The 18,190-nt window shown below is 51.0% G+C and overlaps 1 protein-coding gene across 1 annotated transcript in view; it reads left to right on the top strand.

Annotated features, from left to right (window-relative positions):
• Window positions 1–3,191: 3,191 nt before the first annotated feature.
• LOC102731519 (Zic family zinc finger 4) overlaps window positions 3,192–18,190 on the top strand; it is a 121,562-nt gene continuing 106,563 nt past the window's right edge. The window contains exons 1-4 of the mRNA XM_081808908.1: window positions 3,192–3,276; window positions 9,315–9,932; window positions 14,555–14,977; window positions 16,973–17,095. Of these exons, the coding sequence (XP_081665034.1) occupies window positions 3,207–3,276; window positions 9,315–9,932; window positions 14,555–14,977; window positions 16,973–17,095 (1,234 nt within the window). The 5' untranslated portion in view covers window positions 3,192–3,206. The remainder of the gene's footprint in view (window positions 3,277–9,314; window positions 9,933–14,554; window positions 14,978–16,972; window positions 17,096–18,190) is intronic.

The following is an 18,190-nucleotide window of genomic DNA, read 5'->3' as shown; positions in this document are numbered from 1 at the left end:
TGCCCTGCCCCTGCGAGGATGACTGAGAGGGACTCGGCTTCCCCTTTCCAGGGTCAATGGAGCTAAGTTAGCCTGGCTGGCAGCAAGATGATGGGACTTCTCCGACCCAACCTGACGGCAGATGCTGGCTGGGTCGGCCGCGGGGCCGGGATCCTCGCCCTCTCGCGTCCTGGTCCTGCCTTAGGAAGTTGACCGCCTGGATCCTCTCTCTGCGCGCGGCTGGCCATGGGTTCGGGACTTGGCTTTCTTTCTTCCGAATGCGAATGAGGGCTACGACTAGCTCTCTGGGGAGCAGGCCCCAGCCGCCTAGAATTCTGGCCACTACCTTAGACATCTAGGGAGACAGGAAATTAGGGACAAGTGAGGCGGGAACAGAGTTGGGCTGCGAAAGAAAGCTAGGACTGCCTCAAAGCCTTGACCGGAAAGTTTGGGGCTGATGAATGAGGTTGGTTGTCCGTAGGGACAGCTGGGAGCCAGTGAGGTCTTAGGAATGGAAAAGGGGCGTTGAAGGGCTTCACCTTGGCGGGCACTGTCTGCAGGAGACTCCCTTTGGATTCCAAGGTCATATTTCTACCCTCTTACGGACAGCATCGGCCTCAGAGAGATGCAAAGCGAGTCACCAACTTCCTTTCCTCTAGCTGCGGGCAGGTGGGGGTGGGGAGTGTTCAAAGGGAAAGTTAAATGTCCGGGGCTGATCCTTCAGGCAACCCACTAATGCAGACTCTACTCTGGGTACACGAAGGTCACCCAGCCTTCAGCCCTGAGCCGGGAAACCTGAGCTAATCTCTCTAGGGAACAGAAGAATGAGGAAAGGCCGTCACACACCCCAGCCTTGCTGCCGGACTTCCTGGGGCTGGAGGGCCTGATGGAGGGGGGTCAGGGAGATGCCGGGGCAGCTGGCAACAACAGGCCGCGGGCAGAAGCGGGGCACCTTCTGGGTTTTTGCTTGAGAGCTCCCAGGCAGGCTGAAGGGCCCCTGCTCTGCATCCGCTCCAGCTGAGCTGTGGCTGAGAGGCCGGCGGGACTTTGCCTGAGCGCCCGCGGGTTAATCAGTGTGGAGCAGCGTTGATGGCTCCGGGACTGAAATCTCTGGTTTGGGAGGCGGGCTGTAGGTGACCTCTGACCTTAGGAAGGCCTGCATTGTTTAGGGAGACCCCACAATGTTCAGGCTTGGTGTTCCCCCAAAGAAAAACTGTGCGTTTTGCATGTACCCACGGGCCCACTTGCTTGGCTCTCCCCCAGAAAGATCAATTACCCCTGTTGTCTGGCACCCTTTCCTCTTTTCAAGGTGTGAGGAGGAAGGTAGATTCCAATAAGTCTCCAGGTTGTACTCCTGACTCTTGATTAAATGGCCCCGGGAGTGTGAGGAGACAAATCAGCAGCAGTCATTTGAGGAAAACCTTGCCAAGCATTTTCAGAGCTTTTATATCTCTGGGTTGGTGGGGATCTCAGGTCCAGGGGCCCAGGGATTGCCCCCAAATTCTTTCATCCCTCCTTCAGTGAGATATCTGGCTTGCTTCGCGGATTCAGAGTTTGAACCAAAGGAGAAGATTTTTACTCTGTTTACCTACACCAGTCCGATGTAGGAGCTACTACAGAGAAGATTACGGTGCCAGCTGCCAGCCCAAAGTCCAGCCTCTGCATTTGTTGGCATGCCTGTGGGTTTGTAATGCACAAAAGACTGCCAGGATCTGGGGGTAGAAGTGACCCAGGCCTCTTGGGGGGAGGGGGGACTTGGGCAGCATTGTGGGTGGACGGGCCTCTCTAGGGAAACTCACACCCATTTCCCTCTGAGGCAAAAAAAGTAAATTCTATTAGTTCCAACCAACCAGGACTTTTCCCCTGCCAGACATCCTGCCATGAGGAAATTTTAGAGCGAGGATGCCCAGCATGCCACCTTTCTGTAGGAATGTAAAGTTGGGCCTCCTTTCTTTCCTGATTTGTGCAGGAAGGAGCTTATTACTTTTGAGGACAGAAGCCTTTGGTTAGAAAGAATTGAAAATAAATAAAACCCTCTGGGAAAAGGTGAGTCTATTCCCCCACCCCCACCCCTCAGGCTTGGACCTAGAAAAGAAGAGAGAGGGAAGGGTGAAAACACACAAGGTAGTTCAAGCCCAGATTGGGGGTTGAGGGAGAGAGAAAGAGATCTTTGAGCATAGAGAATTGGAAAGCCTTTGAGATAGCAGAGCCCCATTTGGATTTGGCCTGTGGTTCAACAAGTTAAACAATCGCTTGTTCTGTGGGCTGGAGTGTCAAGACAGGCAGACGTCCTCATTGACAGAGGGCGTGCTGTGTTTGTCCAGCCTGAGACCTTTTCAATGACTGTTTGTCTTTCTAGGCCAGATCAAGGGTTGGGGCTGGGTGGATCGCCTCTGGCTGTTCCACTGTCTTTAGCGTTGCCTGACAGATGCAAAGGTCCCCAGGATGGGTTTTAGGCTTTAAGATGGCCAAAGGCTTGGTAGCATTATCCACAAAGTGAATTTGATAAGGAATGCAAATATAACAGGGGGTTGGGAGGTATTTCTGACATTCTTAACTAAGAAATGGAGACAACCAGGACCAGATGATAGAAATGATACTTCTTTTTTTTTTCTATTCTGGTCAATTTTATATTAACTTTAAAAAATCAACCAATGATGATTTCCAAATGGGTTTGGGGGTGGAAGCCATATGACGGTAAGGGTTCCTATACCAGTATGGGCAAGATCTACAAATTTACAAAGAGATTTCTCTCTTCTCAATTCCAATACTTGTACCTCAATTTTTAACCTGCCAGTGTCCCAGAGGATACCCAGCTCTCCCCATTACAGTTCACTAAACTCAGAAAACTTAAAGAAAATAATGGGAATTTCTCATACAATGAATTCAAATTGTAGAAGTTAGAGGTATTTGAATGCTGACTGGTGCTTAAGTTCTATCTATAAGGGAAATCAACAAATGAGTTACACCAAAAAAAATCTAGTAGGGAAATGATTTTTAATATTTTTTACCACAAAGGATGTATCATTTTGCAATAAATATGGGTAGTTCCCAGCAGAAGCCTTTTCTTTCACTTTTAAATTTGAAAATGGTCTAAGAAAGACTGAAAGAACTTCAGACCAACACTGATACATTCAGGCCACACAATCTTGCCATACAAACATGTATAAAATTGTTTAACTAGTGACTGTCCCTCTTTTCTTCCCAAACAGGCTCAAAGTTGGAAAATGAGATACAAGACTTCCTTGGTGATGAGGAAAAGATTACGGCTTTACCGAAACTCCCTGAAAGAGTCTAGTAAGTTAAAATTCTCTTTTGAATATTGGTTTGCTGAAGTTATTTTTTTAAGTGGGAAGTTTTGTTTTGTCTTTTGGTTATGTTGGGTTGTGAGCTTGTAGGTGTTTCTTGAGTTCCAATGAAACTGAGAACAACACCTTGGTATTTGATGCATTTGCACACAAATCAGCGACACAACATCCCACCAGCAGCCAGCTAATCCCCCTCTATGCCTACTCATCTGGACATTCTAGAATTAATATTTGACGACTCTCTCATTGAAACAACAACCCCTGACCTTCTGTAGTTCCACTGTCACATTATTCTATGACATATTCATCTTGAATTCATTTCCAGACGATTTGATTGGAATGAGGTTTGACATGTATTGGCTTCCATGAAAGGAGCAGACTTTGATCTTGGTGATGGGGTTTACATGATATGCATCATCTTTACCAGGGACACCAGCCTTCTGCAATGTGGCGGCAACTACGTTCCCACAATGTGGTGTCTGAACAGGGAGTGACTGACAGCCGCTCTGTCAGGAATACCTTCATTGTGAAGAATTTAATTTAATATTCCATTTAGAATAAGCATATGATTTAGGGTTGAGTGTTTTCCCTTCCAGGCGCTTCTAGTTTCCCTCATTTCAACTACACCACCAGCTGATGGTTGCCTCCAAGGTATTCCCTTGTTGGAAGGAAAAGCAACCTTCTTAACAAAAGTTAAATGGACAACTCAGGAAATGGCTTTCTTCTATTATTTTGGGATAATCTGATGGCAGAATTCTCAAGAGAGATGTGCTTATTATAGAAATTAAGTTAATTCCTCGGTGCTGTTCTGGAAGATCCTTTGACCATGTTTCTTAATCTTTTGTCAAAAGATATTCAGCAGAAATATTGCTTGGAAATTAAATCTTATCCAAGTATATTTTATTTCATTCTCAGTTCCATTAATGATTAAAGCCCAAACTTCCATAGCAAAGGAGAGGAATAGCTTCCTTTATCTCCAAAATCCTAGATCTCATCTCCTTTGTACAGTTTGGGCTAGGACATATAGTGGGCTCCTGGGGCTAAAGTTATTTATTTATTTATTATTTTTTTCATAAGACTAGAGATAACCTCTCACTGCAGGAATCTAAAATCTATCTGTGAATAGCCTATAAAAAGACTTGTCCCTTGTTTTGGGTTGTAACCTGGCTAGAAACAGGGAAGAAAGGACTGAACAAGTGACAGCAGATCTAGATGCAGAGCATTCAGACAACAAGACTTGTTCTTGGCCAGGCTCTGTGCAGAGGCCCTCAGTTCCTGGGATCCTGCACTGAGCATAACCTGCAACAGATAATCATCATTTAGCATTGCTTAAAATATCAAAGTGGAAAAATAGCCCAGCTATTGATTTGAAACTTCCCCTATTTCTTTCTTTTTTTCCAAATGAGAGAGGTCAGACATTCCCCAATTGGAGCCAGTAATGGGAGGAGCTGTGGCAGATGGTAGGGCCACCAAATGTCATATTTCTATATAACAGGACTAAAAAATCACTTTAGTGTATGCTGTTGCTTTGACCAGGTTGAGGTGAACAAAGATGCTTAGGGCAGGATTCTAGGCACTGGATGGATGTTTGGTGTCTGGTGGTGGAACTTGTTCCAAACAGGCCCCTACAAAAGCCTCCAGTGCTTCTTTGACTTCTACTGAAGATCTCTGAGCTGCAGAATGTGTCTCTTTTTTTCTGCAAATCAAGCAGGAAAGTGAACTCAACAATGCTGTAACCCCAGCATGGTTAGAAATAGAATGCTCCAACCAAGCATTTGGTATTGGGAGTCAGGGTGGTGAGATAACTTTCTGAAAGAGAGGAACACCATTCCTCAGCCTGCCCTATCAAGTCAATGAAATCTGGACTCTTTGCTACCTGGCACTGGAAGACTCAGAGAAACAGCTCTGAAAACTAAAATATGCCTCCTTGCCATCAGCGCCCCACCTGTCATCTACGGTTACCTGGATACTGTTTTGGGGCTTATTTCAGAGATATGCTTTGAAGATCCTTATGTAATTACCCAGAGTTCCCTGTCTATAAATGTTAGTGGGTAAAATTGATTTTTTTTTTTCCTCCCTGTCTCTGTCCCTGGGAAAATGTCCCTCTGGGAGAATTCCTGGCCCCATTTATGTGTTTTAGCCAACGTTCGAACCATGTGGCTCCAAGGAACTTGTAAGGATCAGGCAGCCTTAATGACCTGCAGGTCAAGTAACCCCTGGCTACTCAAGAAGCATCTACCCAGGATGGGTCCATATGTTTGTAGTACTTCAAGAGAATGCTGCATCTGGGAAGGAGCTCCATGGGGCCACGTTACTGTCAGTGAATTTGGCTGAATCAGACATATCTGCCCTTTCACTGTTGGCACAAAAAGCCACACACATGTTCAAAGTTTTTCAAGGGTAAAGTTAGTATGAGTATGCAGCATATTAACACTCTACAAGTATAAAACCTCAGCTTCTTATCCCCAGAGTCTACAGAAACAGTGCTTAGAATTCAGGGGTCCACTAACTTGGAAGGGGAAAATTGCATCTTTATTCTCACCACCTTTCTAATGGAAATTTACAGTTTTTTTCTAATACTTGTGTTGTTTACAAAAACAGGACTATTAGAGTTCACTGGCATCACAAGGCTTCCAAAAGGGTCCGTAGACTAAAACAACCTAAATACCCCTGTTCTCTGCTGTTATTCAAAGCTTTTGATGCAGGTGAGGTCACAGTGTATATATTAAGGGACCAATTTTTGTGCAAATCAGAGATTTAATGAAAGCAAAAGTGGATGATAAGTTTGACAAACATCCTAAACAGTAGGTTGTAGATCACAGAGGTCAGATGGAAAGGAAAATATTTTTATTGCTGGACTACTGCAGAAATATCCCTGCACTTAGGCCTGAATGCTACAGGAGGAGTTGACTAAGCTCTATGGTGAGAGATGGTTAGGAAAAACAGCTGGGCGAGGGATCCCAGGGAGGGACACACTCCTCTTGGGTTTGGGGGTTTATTGTTTTTCTGGTTTTGGTTTTTTGGGGGTTTTTTGTTTGTGTTTGTTTGTTCATTTGTCTTTAGGAGGCCTTTGTGGGTTCAGCCCAGACTTGCCTAGACAACTGCAACATTCAGCAGACACCTGAGTTGGGGGAGGGGGGAGCCTTGAAATTACTCTGAGACAGGGCCTGACCATCACTTTGAGGAAGGGAAAATAGGGCAGGGGACAGGAGAGGAGGCTTCTGTAAGCAGAAGGGTAAATCCCAGAAAGTGAGAGCATGGGAGAAGGTAAAAGCCAGGAAGGAGACAAATCCTCAAAGTCTAGTCTCAACACTAAGTAGAAGTCCTTGGTTTCCAGAGCAGAAGGGATTTGGCTGTCAAAAGCTCTCCTTCAACTTTTTCTTTTCTTCTCTTCCCATCCCTTCCCTTCCCTTCTCTTTTCTTTTTTCTTTTTAATGCTAACGCATCATCTATTGGCTGCATTGCTTAAGCTCTTCCGGCCGGCCAGAGGAGCAGAAAGACCTGGACTTCTCAAAGCCCAGGGAAATTGTGGAAGTTAATCCCTCGATAAAATGCGGCCCGAGCCAGGAACAAAGCAGTAAATGAAGAAAGTCTCAAAGAATCTGCCAACCATTATAAATAAGTTAATTATTTTTTAAAATTAAAAAGAAACCCCCTTTTACTGACTAGGAAATGTATAATAGTTCTTGGTGCTGGGGATGGGTGGGGCAGCTCAATCAACTCCCAGTCAGACTTCCTTGCAATCTGTCCCAACTTCTCACCTTTGCTAGGGATACAGGGTTTTTTACTCAATCCTTTAAAACTTCTCTTAAAAATCCAAGCCTTTCTTTGCTTTGGAGTCGTTTTCTATGGCCGCTAGGGAGGCCCAAGTACTTAAGTTGGCATTTTGGCTGCAGAGAGCAAGGCAGGCGTAAGGGCGAGCGGCCCTTTAAATCGCCAAGCTGTGCAGCCGGCCCTAGCCGGTCCGCGGCGCAAACAAAGGACACTCCCCCCTGCTCAAGCCCTACTAGACTTAGGCCAAAACGGAAAGGTTTTTTGTTTTTTGGGTTTTTTTGTTTTTTTTTTTTCCCGCCGGCCAACCTCCACCCCAAAACGGTGGATCCTCAGCTCGGGAGGGCGTTTCGTGAGAGCAGGAGGTGGGCCCGCAGTCCCATGCACAGCCTGGGCGGGGAAACTTGGCGTCCACTTTTCTCAGAGCCCCGAGGGCTAGCGAGGAGAGAGGCAGAGACTCCGACCGCAGGCAACAAGTGGTGGGAGCTGAAAGTGGGAGGGATCCCAAGGTCCCTTCCCAGAGACTCCGTTTGCGGCAGGGTACAGAGCTCAAGACCACAAATTGACTCGGGGAGACTCTGGGGTGAGGGAGGACCTGTTTCTCCTTGCAGCATGCCTCTCGCCTTTGTTTCTTTGGACAGCCGGCCCGCGAGGCGAAGGGATTTGTGGCTGAGAGGATTCTTAGCCCCTCTTGGGAGGGTAGCGTGGTATCGAGGCCAGCCTCTCCCAGGTCATCACTGCCTCAGGCCCACTCCCGGGTTCTGGGCGGGATTCTTGGGTTCACGCGTCTCCGAGCGCGGGGGGCACTTGGGAGGGTCTGGCAAGGCCAAGCGGAAGGAATAGATTGGGGAGGAGGAAAGGGGGAGGGAAGAAAAAAGAATCCAAGGAAATCAGAGAGAGAAATGAAGGACAGAAGAAATCTCGGCGAAAGCGAGAAAATAGAGCTCAAGGGCTCCTAGGCTAGGAGTTCCTCCGCTCCCGGTCGCATAGTCTGCAGTCCCTGGAAACAGGCCCCCGCCTCCTCTGGCTCCTGGGACAAACTGATGAAGCAGGCCTCCATCCCCGCGCGCTCTGTGCTGCCCTTCAGCCCGGGCAGAGCTGGATCTGCCCGTCTAAGAATCCGAGTACTTTACGTACAGCGCAACACCCCCTCCCTAAAGTGGTGAAAGAAGGCATAACCCAGCCCCACTCACTTCCAGGAGCAGTGAGGCAGAGCAGATCCACTCAGCTTTCGAGAAAGGAGGGGGAGGGGGCTCAAGAGGAGAGAAAAGAATCCGTGCCCGGGTCAGAGCGCATGAGCAGTAGAAGCAAGAAATGCTGGGGGTAGGGTGGGGTGAGGTGGAGAGGCGCGAGAGCGGAGGGGGGGGGAGAGAGAGAGAGCGAGTGTGTGTGTGTGTGTGTGTGTGTGTGTCCGCGTGCGGCGGGACCTGTCATTGCTGACGTCGGGCCGGGCTGCGGGCCAATAGGCGACCTAGGTGATTGTTCCTCTCCGCGGGCGGGGGCCGCGGCCCCGAATCTCTATTCACTTCCTCACGCGTCCCGCTGCTACCTCTGTAGTGTACGGGATTTCAAGTAGGCATTAAAGACCGGGGGGGGGGGGAGGGGGAACAGAACCCGAAACTTGAGGGGAGAAAAAAAAAACTTCGCATAAGTTTTTTGTGGTTGTTCTTTCCCCTCCCGGCTGTCAGGTGACTGGTGTGAACGGCCTGACCTAAGGGAGCTCTGGGGAGCCCAGGACGGGATGCAGCAGGCCGTGCTCTCCCAGCCGAGTTGGGCACTGAAATTAGTATATATGACCGGGGCGCTTCCGCACCACCACCACCTAAAACATCACCATTTGCCTCACCTCCATTCCCCCGCAGGGCTCCGCGACCCTGAAAGCCCCAGGGAGTTGGCTGCCAAAGCACGCTTGAGGAGCAGGTCGGACCCCCCTGGAGCAGAGCCCAGGGCCCCCCAGAAACCCACAGACTCAGCACTGCGCACCCTACAGCTCCTTCCACCTGCCCCGCAGCCTCCATCCTTCTCCCACTCATGGAGCGGCAGGGGGCTCTACCGAACTGCCGCCCAGCTGGTCCGCAGCGGAGGCGCTTGGCCTCTCGCTGTCCACTCCGTTCGCGGCCGCCTCTGTCTGCCTCCCGGTCCCGGTGCTGACGGCAGAGGCCGTGGTGTGGCTGGGCTGGGCCTGCCCCCCGGGGCCTGATGGAATGCTCGGCCCACGCCGCCGGTTCTCACGCGCGCTATTTGTCTCGACAACAGGTAGCAGCTCCGGACACCATGGCCCCCAGCTTGCTGCCGCCTCCAGCCCCTCGGTGTTCCCGGGCCTTCAAGAGCAGCCGCCCCAGGCCTCCCCCAGCGGCACTTTGAACGAACTCCTGCGTCTGGGGTTCCCTGGAGACATGTACGCGCGACCGGAACCCTTTGCGCCGGGGCCAGTGGCCCGCAGCGACGCCCTGGCAGCTGCCGCGGCCCTGCACGGCTACGGGGGCATGAACCTGACCGTGAACCTCGCCGCGCCCCACGGTCCCGGCGCCTTCTTCCGCTACATGCGTCAGCCGATCAAACAGGAGCTCATCTGCAAGTGGCTGGCAGCGGATAGCCCCGCGCCCCCGCGCCTCTGCTCCAAAACTTTCAGCACCATGCACGAGCTGGTCACACACGTCACCGTGGAACACGTCGGCGGCCCGGAGCAGGCCAACCACATCTGCTTCTGGGAGGAGTGTCCGCGCCAGGGCAAGCCCTTTAAAGCCAAATACAAACTTGTAAATCACATCCGCGTGCACACGGGCGAGAAGCCCTTCCCCTGTCCTTTCCCGGGGTGTGGGAAGGTCTTTGCTAGATCAGAAAATCTCAAAATACACAAAAGAACTCACACAGGTCAGTATTCGGCACTCGTTCGGACCCTCTGGGGAAGCAGGCGGCCTCTTCTGGGCCCTAGGGGTTGGATTTCCTCAAGTTCCATCTGGGAGGAGGGGGGATATCTTGGTGTTTCCATGAGCCAAGTCTATAAAATATTAATTATGCCCTTCTATATTAGAATCACAGAAGTTTCCTGAGGCTGTGTGTGGGGAGGATAGTGCGGGATTTTTGCTCTTGGGGGGGGGGGGAGGCGAGTGTGAACGTGCTTGGGTCTCTGTGTGTGCAAATGTCTGTTCCCTGATCATCGAGTTTGATTTTCAGGTTTTAAAATGGCACTGTTCCCCAAAGTCGTAAAGACATAGAACCAATTTGATTTTCCTGATCCTTTTGGAATCCTGTGGAAAGTACTCTTCCATGGGGTGGGCTTGACAACCTGACCACCACCTGAACTGAGGGGTCACGAGGCCCTTGTTGCCTTTAGGATTTAGGATCTCATGGGCTAAGTTTGCCTCCGTTTTGGAGCCTTGGTGACCTGACACTTGGGACATTTGACAAACCCTTTTGCTTTAGCAGAGACCCAAGGAGACTCATCTGCCTTAAATGTCATTTACCGAGCTGTTAAGTGAAATGGGGACATGTGTCAACCACATCTGTTAGTCCTAGTTAACAGAAAGAAAAGGAGCCTGCTCAAGAGCATGCAAAGTTGAACTCCTCTGGCCAGAAGCATCTCTAATTAATGCAATTGCAAGGAGAAAGTTTTCACACTTCCCAGAACAGCCTGTGAAGTTACATTAATTAGTTTAGCTGCCGAGGTTGTACTCTCCCTAGCTAGGGTTTCCTCACCCAAACTCCCTGGAAGTTTAAGAAGTCGACATCTCCTGTCCTCTATTTTGGGGGTAGAAGAAGGGGACTAGTGGGGAGAGAAGAGGGTGAAATAAGTTCCAGCTTGGTGCCCTACTTCTCTTACTCTTTTGGCGCTCTACCTTACCTCTCTATTCTTGGTGGAAATATCAGCAAGCATTAGAGTCAAAGGACTCCCCCAGGCTGGCACTGCTGGGGAAATAAATTTGCAAATCCTGCTTTCTCCCCCAAACCCTGCAATCTCGGGGAAGGTGCCTGGCCATGACACTGGCACAGGCGGAGTCCAGACCAAAGTTCACTCTTAGTCCTACTTTATTTCCATAGCATATCTAGAAACGTACAGTTTTCCCGAACTGTTTCCAGTACCCTTCCCTCTTCCCTCCCTTCCCTCGCGCAAGCATTCGTTCCCCCGTCCCACCCTCCGAGTTTTATCTCGGGGGAGGGGAGGAGAAGTGAGGCCCTGCTCACCTCCCACAGGCTCACTACTCCAGGAGCTGACGGCCCGGACTGCGAAGATAGAAGCGCAGTCCTGAGCCAGAGAAGGAACTCATTTTTAATGACCAGGGGTTTTTTAAACAAACAAACTTTTACTGCTCTTTGCCGGCCTACTGTTTGAAGTCCATGAAGCAGAAAATGGTTAAATTCTTAGTGCAATCGACCTACAGCAGAGAAGCAAGTTCAGTGCGCCCAGGCTGGCTCAGGTTTGCGTCTATTCAGGACAGAATTCTAAGTGCGTCCTTTCCACTGGCAGTCCTGATTCATTATCGCTGGAGTTAAAAAAAAAAAAAAAATCTACTGAGCCTCGCCTGCTCCGGCGTTTCCTTCAAACCCCCCTCCTAAGTAATGAAAAGAGAGACAGAGAGAAAAACAAAAAACAAAATGTTTCTCAAATGGCAATAGACCTCACTACAAATTATTCATGAAGACAGTTCTCTATTCAACAGGAAAATAATTGCCTTTTCAAATATTAATGGCGTTTCATTTCCTCGAGTCGCGGAAGCGGTGAACAGGAGCTGATTTCTCAGGAGTTGAGATTCTCCCGGATCTGAATTCCGGGCCTGGCTTCGGAGGCAGCTGCCCCAAGCCCGTGCCGAAAGGTTTCACTTTGTGGCGGTCACAGCAATCCCGGAACAATGGTGCCGCCGCGAGGGAGACGCGGGCCAGCCGCGGCGCTCCAGCCCGACCCCGCCGCCTGCCCACTTCCCGGGACCCTCAATTGGGGGATCGCCGCACCTTCCCAGGCAGTCTATAGAGAGAGGCAGGGCTGGGATCCAAGGTAGAGAAGAGTCTGCGCCGGGACACAGATGCTAGGTAACCTGGCCCAGCCACAAGTGCGAGAAAATGGCGCTAGCGGAACTGCACCGCAGCTTCCGAACTTTGTCAGGCGGGTTTGGCGCAGGGCCGGGAAGGAGGCCTCTCCCGGCTGCTGAGCCTCTGGGAGGAGACTCCGGGCTTTTCAAGACTTAGCCCCAGGCTCAGGCCGCTCCGGACCGGCTGCAGGGCCCCAGCCCAACCCTGCCTCTCCACATCCACCCACCCACCCAGGGCACAACGCCCGGACTTGGTGGGAAGGGAGGGGGCGGGAGGCAGTGTATTGGGGGTGGGAGTGGGGGCGCGATTTAGTCAAGGAGTCCAAGGAACCTCCTGCAGCTAGGGAGAGGCCGGGAGGGCGCGGGGTTGGGGGGCGCGGCCTCACCTGGCGTCCCTGGGGCCTCCGAACTTCCAAGCTGCCCGAATCGCCTTCAGTGCCCTGCTTTTTCCCTCTGCTCCTCGTCTGGGATGAAATCACTGTTTCTGTTTTACGTGAATGTCCAACGAGGTGCGCGCAAATGGGATAAGTGTGTGGGGGAATATTTTGGGGGGTGGGCAATCAACCTCAAATTCTATTCCTCCTCTGTGTTCTCAGCAAATCTTGTTTTCTTTTGCAGGCCCTGAATTGCATGGTTCTTGTAAGTGATTTTAGAAAGAAAAGAAGGAAGGGAGAAATAAAAGTTTTAGTTTTGCAGATGCCAAAAGGGATCAGAGGGGAGAAAATAAGGGGCAAATAGGGACACTGATGTATTCTGCATCTTTCTCGTTTATTGTTTTTGTTTTTTAATAAAATGGTACCGGTGTGCCGAGAAATGGCAGATGCCAGCACCGCCCAGTGTTCCACTGTACTAGCAGTACTCCTGCAGGGTCGCAGGACGCAGCGACCGGTCGGTGCCAGAACCCTGGGCTCCCAATCCGCAGCTGCACGGAGGCGAGGGTTGTGCGCAAACCTTTGACTCCGCCTGAGCTTCAGCCCGGCTCAGGACTAGAGGCTTTGTTTGTTCAAACCTGCCCCAAAGCACCCGTCTTTCCTGGAAGCGGCGGGAGAAGCGACCACAAAGGCAACAGTCCTCCAGCCATGCATCTCTTTCTTAGCCAGACGCTTGGTAGCCTTTCTCTCAACCCAGGGCGCCCAGTGGCATCCATTTGTTTAAGACGCCTAGACACTTCCTCCCCACCTTTCCACAGCATCTGCAGCTCCAGCAGGAACCTGGGCTTCCAGGTTCTTGGGGTCCTTTCCACCCCTACATTTCAGCGAATCCAGCCGCCGGTGAGCTCCTGGATGGGGGCTCAGTCCTCGGCGAGTATTTCCACCCTAACGCGCGCTCGCGCCTTCCCGCGGCTCTACAGGGCATCGCATCGCGGATCTGAGCCCCACGCGGGTCTACCCCGGCTGCCCGCTTGTCTTCCTGGCCTGGTCTTATCTCAGCAGCTGCGTTCATCCGGAAGCCGCCGAGCTCAAGGGTGCGATTACGCGAGAGGCCTCGGATCCCGCTTGGCCCCGGCAAACCCTGCAGCGCCTGCCTCTCAGCTCAGACCTGCGAGGCCCGACCGCGGGGCGTGGGTGGTCTGGGGAGGCTATTCGATCTCTCAAGTCGTTTCGGACTGGGAGAGCCGGCTGCCCGCGGCAGTGTCTCCGGGATGCCGCTGGAGCAGCGTAATAAAATATTATTGCCGGCGCGCGGAACTGGAGGGATCCCGGACTGTTTAGGCAAGATTTGAAGAATGCTGCTAAATGTTTGCCCTCAGGGGGTAAAAGGGAAGGGGGAGGGGGCTCCATTTCCCGTAAAAATTGCGTTTGAAGTGAATCATTGCTCAGAATACCTTTCCCTGCAGCACGAATCCACATTATGCATATGCCGTGTGCATCGGCTGCGCATCTTTAAATTATTCCATCGCCTTGACGTTTGCACGAAACCTACTTTAGGAAACAATTTGGGCCATGGTGGTGTGTGTGCGAGGTGGACCGCTGGGCTGGGTGGGCCATGGTGTGTGTGTGTGTGTGTGTGTGTGTGTGTGTGTGTGTGTGTGTGTGTAGTGGGGGGAGAGAGACATTCGACTAGAACCAGCAACTTTAAATTGAGCCGATGCTAGCTCCTCACTCAACTCTATTCTCGGGCAAAGGTACTTCTTGGCTCCGAGTGGAGGAAATTGGGAGGAAAAGAACCGGAGTGGTTAGTCGGAAACTCGACTAACATGGAGTCTTTGTCGCTCCTCCTTCTTACCCTCCCCCACCACCCCCTTGCCCAGGCGGGAGAGGGGGAGGGGTGGCAGCGTGCTGGAGGAAGCTCGGGGAGCGTTCTGAGCGGGAGAAGGGGGTGATGGTCCTGAGATGCCAAAAGGAAAGAGGTTTCTGAAAATCTTCTGTGGGTTTTTTCCAAAAAGTGACAGAGAAATTGAGAAGGGTGGTGAGGCCCAGCGGGGGCCATGACCCACGCGCACTAATGTCTCTGCGTTGCCTCCACCAGGCGAGAAACCTTTCAGGTGCGAGTTCGAGGGCTGCGAGAGGCGCTTCGCCAACAGCAGCGACCGCAAGAAGCACTCGCACGTGCACACGAGCGACAAGCCATACACGTGCAAAGTGCGCGGATGCGACAAGTGCTACACGCACCCCAGCTCGCTGCGTAAGCACATGAAGGTGCATGGGCGCTCACCGCCGCCGCCTAGCTCTGGCTACGACTCGGCCACGCCGTCTGCCCTCGTGTCGCCCTCGTCGGACTTCGGCCGCGAGCCCCCGGTGGCCTCCTCGGCGGCGGTGGTGGCGCGTGGCGCGGACCTGAGCGAATGGTACGTGTGTCAAGGCGCGGGCCCCGCCGCAGCTGCCCCCGCCGCGCCCCCAAACCCCCAGGCACCACCTGGCCCATCCGCTGCCGCCGCCGCCGCCGCCTCCGGTATTAGGGCTGCTGCTGGGGTTGCCGCTTCCGGTGCACAGACTGCTAGTCTAGGCGGGGTTACTGAGGCTTGAAGAGAGAGGGTAAGGAAGGAAGAAAGGAAGGGAGAGAGAAGGAAAGGAAGGTAACCACTAAAGGTTGTTAGAGCTCATTTAAGGTGCTGATATAATGTCCATTATTTTAAAATATAAATATGGTTCCCATATTTATTCTACAATCACGCCCAGCACCCTCCACCCACCCTGACACAGACGCCTTCATGACTGGGTAGGGTGACCCCAGTGTTCCAGTAGAAAAAGTACAGAAAGAGACAGGGAGAATGAGAAAAAAAGATACATTAGAAGAGTTTGTGTGCAAAGTTGGCAGCTGCAGGCGGTGAAATTAAGATCACAAAGTCCTTTCCTGGTTCACAGAATGAGAAATGTTTTCAAGGCCTGGGCAGCTCGGATTGCCACCCATCCTCCCTTCCCAGCCCCCATTGGGAGCCTCCTCCAAAGTTCCAATCGCAGAAGGTGGCAGAGGGAATTCCTGAGCTATTATCTTGCCTATTTCCTTCTACTTTTGCCTCCCTACATTACCTCCTCCTTCAGCTATCCTTTGAAACAAAAATGCACAAGTCACAGATTCCAAATTTTCTAACTACTTTTTACAAAGGAGATAAAAGGAAGAGGGGTTTAAGCACCTAACCCTGGGCATCACATGCCACTCTCACACGGACTGGCCCAACCACACAAATATATCTGTCTGCCTGTCTGTCTGGCAGACATTTTATACTTGGGGTAGGGTATGAGTCCTAACAACAGAAAATGTAGACAAAAGAGTGCTAGAGGGGCTCTTGGATTCAATACTCTGAAGACTCCCGGGACCAATCACCCTCTCCCCACCCCCCCCCCCTTGTAGAGGTGCTGCCTGTGGAATATTGTGGGTGCTTGGCGCTGGGGGTGCAGAGTGGGCCAATGACGTCACTGAGCCAAGGCCTCCACAGTGAAGGGATTTGGCCTAGGCAACAGTGTCTGGATAAATCACATCAATTCTGTGATGATCTTTGTAAAAAATCTCACAATTGTTGGTCTTATTTTTAAAAAGTTGTGTGTGTGTGGTGGGGAGTAGACAAGAGAGAGGAACTACAATAATAAATGTTTTAAGGCAAACACCCAATGGATCTAGATTGAATGTGTATTCTATATGCTAGGTACCAAGTCCCCAGATAAAGAACCAGATGTTGGTGGCAGAGGAGAGGCAGTCTTTGCAATTGTTGCCTAGCAGGGGAGAAATCAGGCCCTGTTTTCCAATCTACCACCCTCTGCAGGGAGGATGGGGCTGCCCCCAAATCCTTGCTAACATGAGGGAGGAGGGTAGAAAGAAAAAGAAGGGTGAAAAAGCTTCGGTAGCCCTATTCCAATCCCTTAAGAATTTAGACATAGGTAGGACTGTGGAAGTCCCACCTAGGGGGAGCTCCCTAGACTGTCCAACAAACAAGTCCTTGTCCCGCCACTCTGCTGGGTTTTCTTCTATGCTCTTCTCTTCAGACACTATTAGACAATTCTCACTCCTGCCCTGCAGCCCCACTTTCATCAGCTAAATGACGTCCTAACTGTGGTGGTATTGTTTTCATTACCCCTAATAAAAACCAGAATCTTCCAAAATATATCCTTAGCGAATCCATTCTTGTGAAAGTGGTACTGCAATCCCCTCCCCCACCCCCCTCACCCATACAATAGAGTCCAGAGGCCGCCAGGCCAAGGGCCGGCTGTCTGCAGCAAACAACTCGTTCCCATCGGGAAACACCCGCCCCACCACCAAGGTGCAGAGGGCATTTGAAGAACTTGCTTCTTCTGACGTTTAAAAATTCTCCCATCTCCAAATAGGACTCATTTCTTTCTCTTCTATATCTAGGCCCCGGTTTGCCTTCCACTCCTATCCAAAACAGTGAAATAAAATAAAAATGCTTGGTCGGCCACTAATAGCCTTTAATTTTTCATTTGCTTGTTACAGATGTCCACCGCGTTGCTCGCAAGGTAATCTCGCCCAACGCAGCTGAGCGCCCGCATCTAGCGCCTGCGACATCAAAGGGTCCGCGCACAAAGCAATGTTTCTTCGCCACGGTGCATCTTCATGGTAAGTTAGGATTTCTATGGCAATGGGCAAGTTGCACTGAAATCCTGAAAGGCCGAGCCTGGAGCCCGTCCAGGCTTTTCATTAAGGACATAATATTTACGTCTAACAGGCCTTTTTTCTTGTGTATACAAGTATATATTTTTGTTTGACGCGGACTAAATCATTTTCATTTAATTTCCGGTAAACAAAACCCACGCGAATGGGCACTTGTTCCCGATCATAATAAAAATGGATAATAATGTGAGGGAAGAAAAGGGCCGCTTGAATCGCCGCTCAGCCCCCTTTGTTTCTGCTTTCTGCGGTGATCAGAGGGCGCATTTGGGTTTGATGGCGAGTTTCTAAAGGCGAGGAAATGGTTTGTAAGAGGGGAAAGAAAAGGAGAAAGGTCTAATCAAGCTCGGGTTGTTCAAAGAGTCGGGTTTTGGGGTTGAAAGTGTGAGTTTGACGGTGCATCAGCATGCCGCGTTAGGCTCGCCATGGAAATGCGCGCGGGGAGCGGCCGCTTCAAAGGCGGCACACTTCACTGCAGACACTCTATTAAGATACATTTGCGCTGACCTTTGCTTTCACGCCATTTAATACTGTCACTACGTTCTCCAGTATATACTTCCTCTTTGGGACCAGCCTCGCCCCCGTTTAGGGGTTCACCCCACACTCCTGTGGGGAGGGGTCGATTTGGTGCCAGGGACGCATTCAGGAAAGGGAGGAGCCGGACTCCGTACATCTTGACTGCGCCCCAAAGAAGCTCCAGGGTCAAGAGTAAATAACTTTAGGGCAATCTCAGAAGCTTAACAAATGAGCATCCCCAGCTCAATTTTGTGCAAAGCGCCTCTCTGCAACTTGAGCAGGGTGGAGGCCTGAATTTGAAAGGGACTTGTGGAGGGGGCACCCTGGATGAATCTGCGGAGTTCAGACTGTGCCTTTAGGACATTTCCACTCCAGCCCCCAGAACAGCCCATTCTGCCCCTCCATCCCAGAAGTCTCTTGCAGCACCCCCCCCACACTTGTTTCTCCCTAGCCTGGGGCATAGGATACCCCTCAGGCCTACTCTGGCCCTGGGCATGAACTCAAGAGCCCAAGGCCAAGGGGATAGGG

The sequence above is a fragment of the Leptonychotes weddellii genome, chromosome 1, assembly GCF_054177405.1.
Source record: "Leptonychotes weddellii isolate Sample4059 chromosome 1, ASM5417740v2, whole genome shotgun sequence".
NCBI lineage: Eukaryota > Metazoa > Chordata > Mammalia > Carnivora > Phocidae > Leptonychotes > Leptonychotes weddellii.
This window is presented reverse-complemented; position numbering and strand designations above follow the sequence as displayed.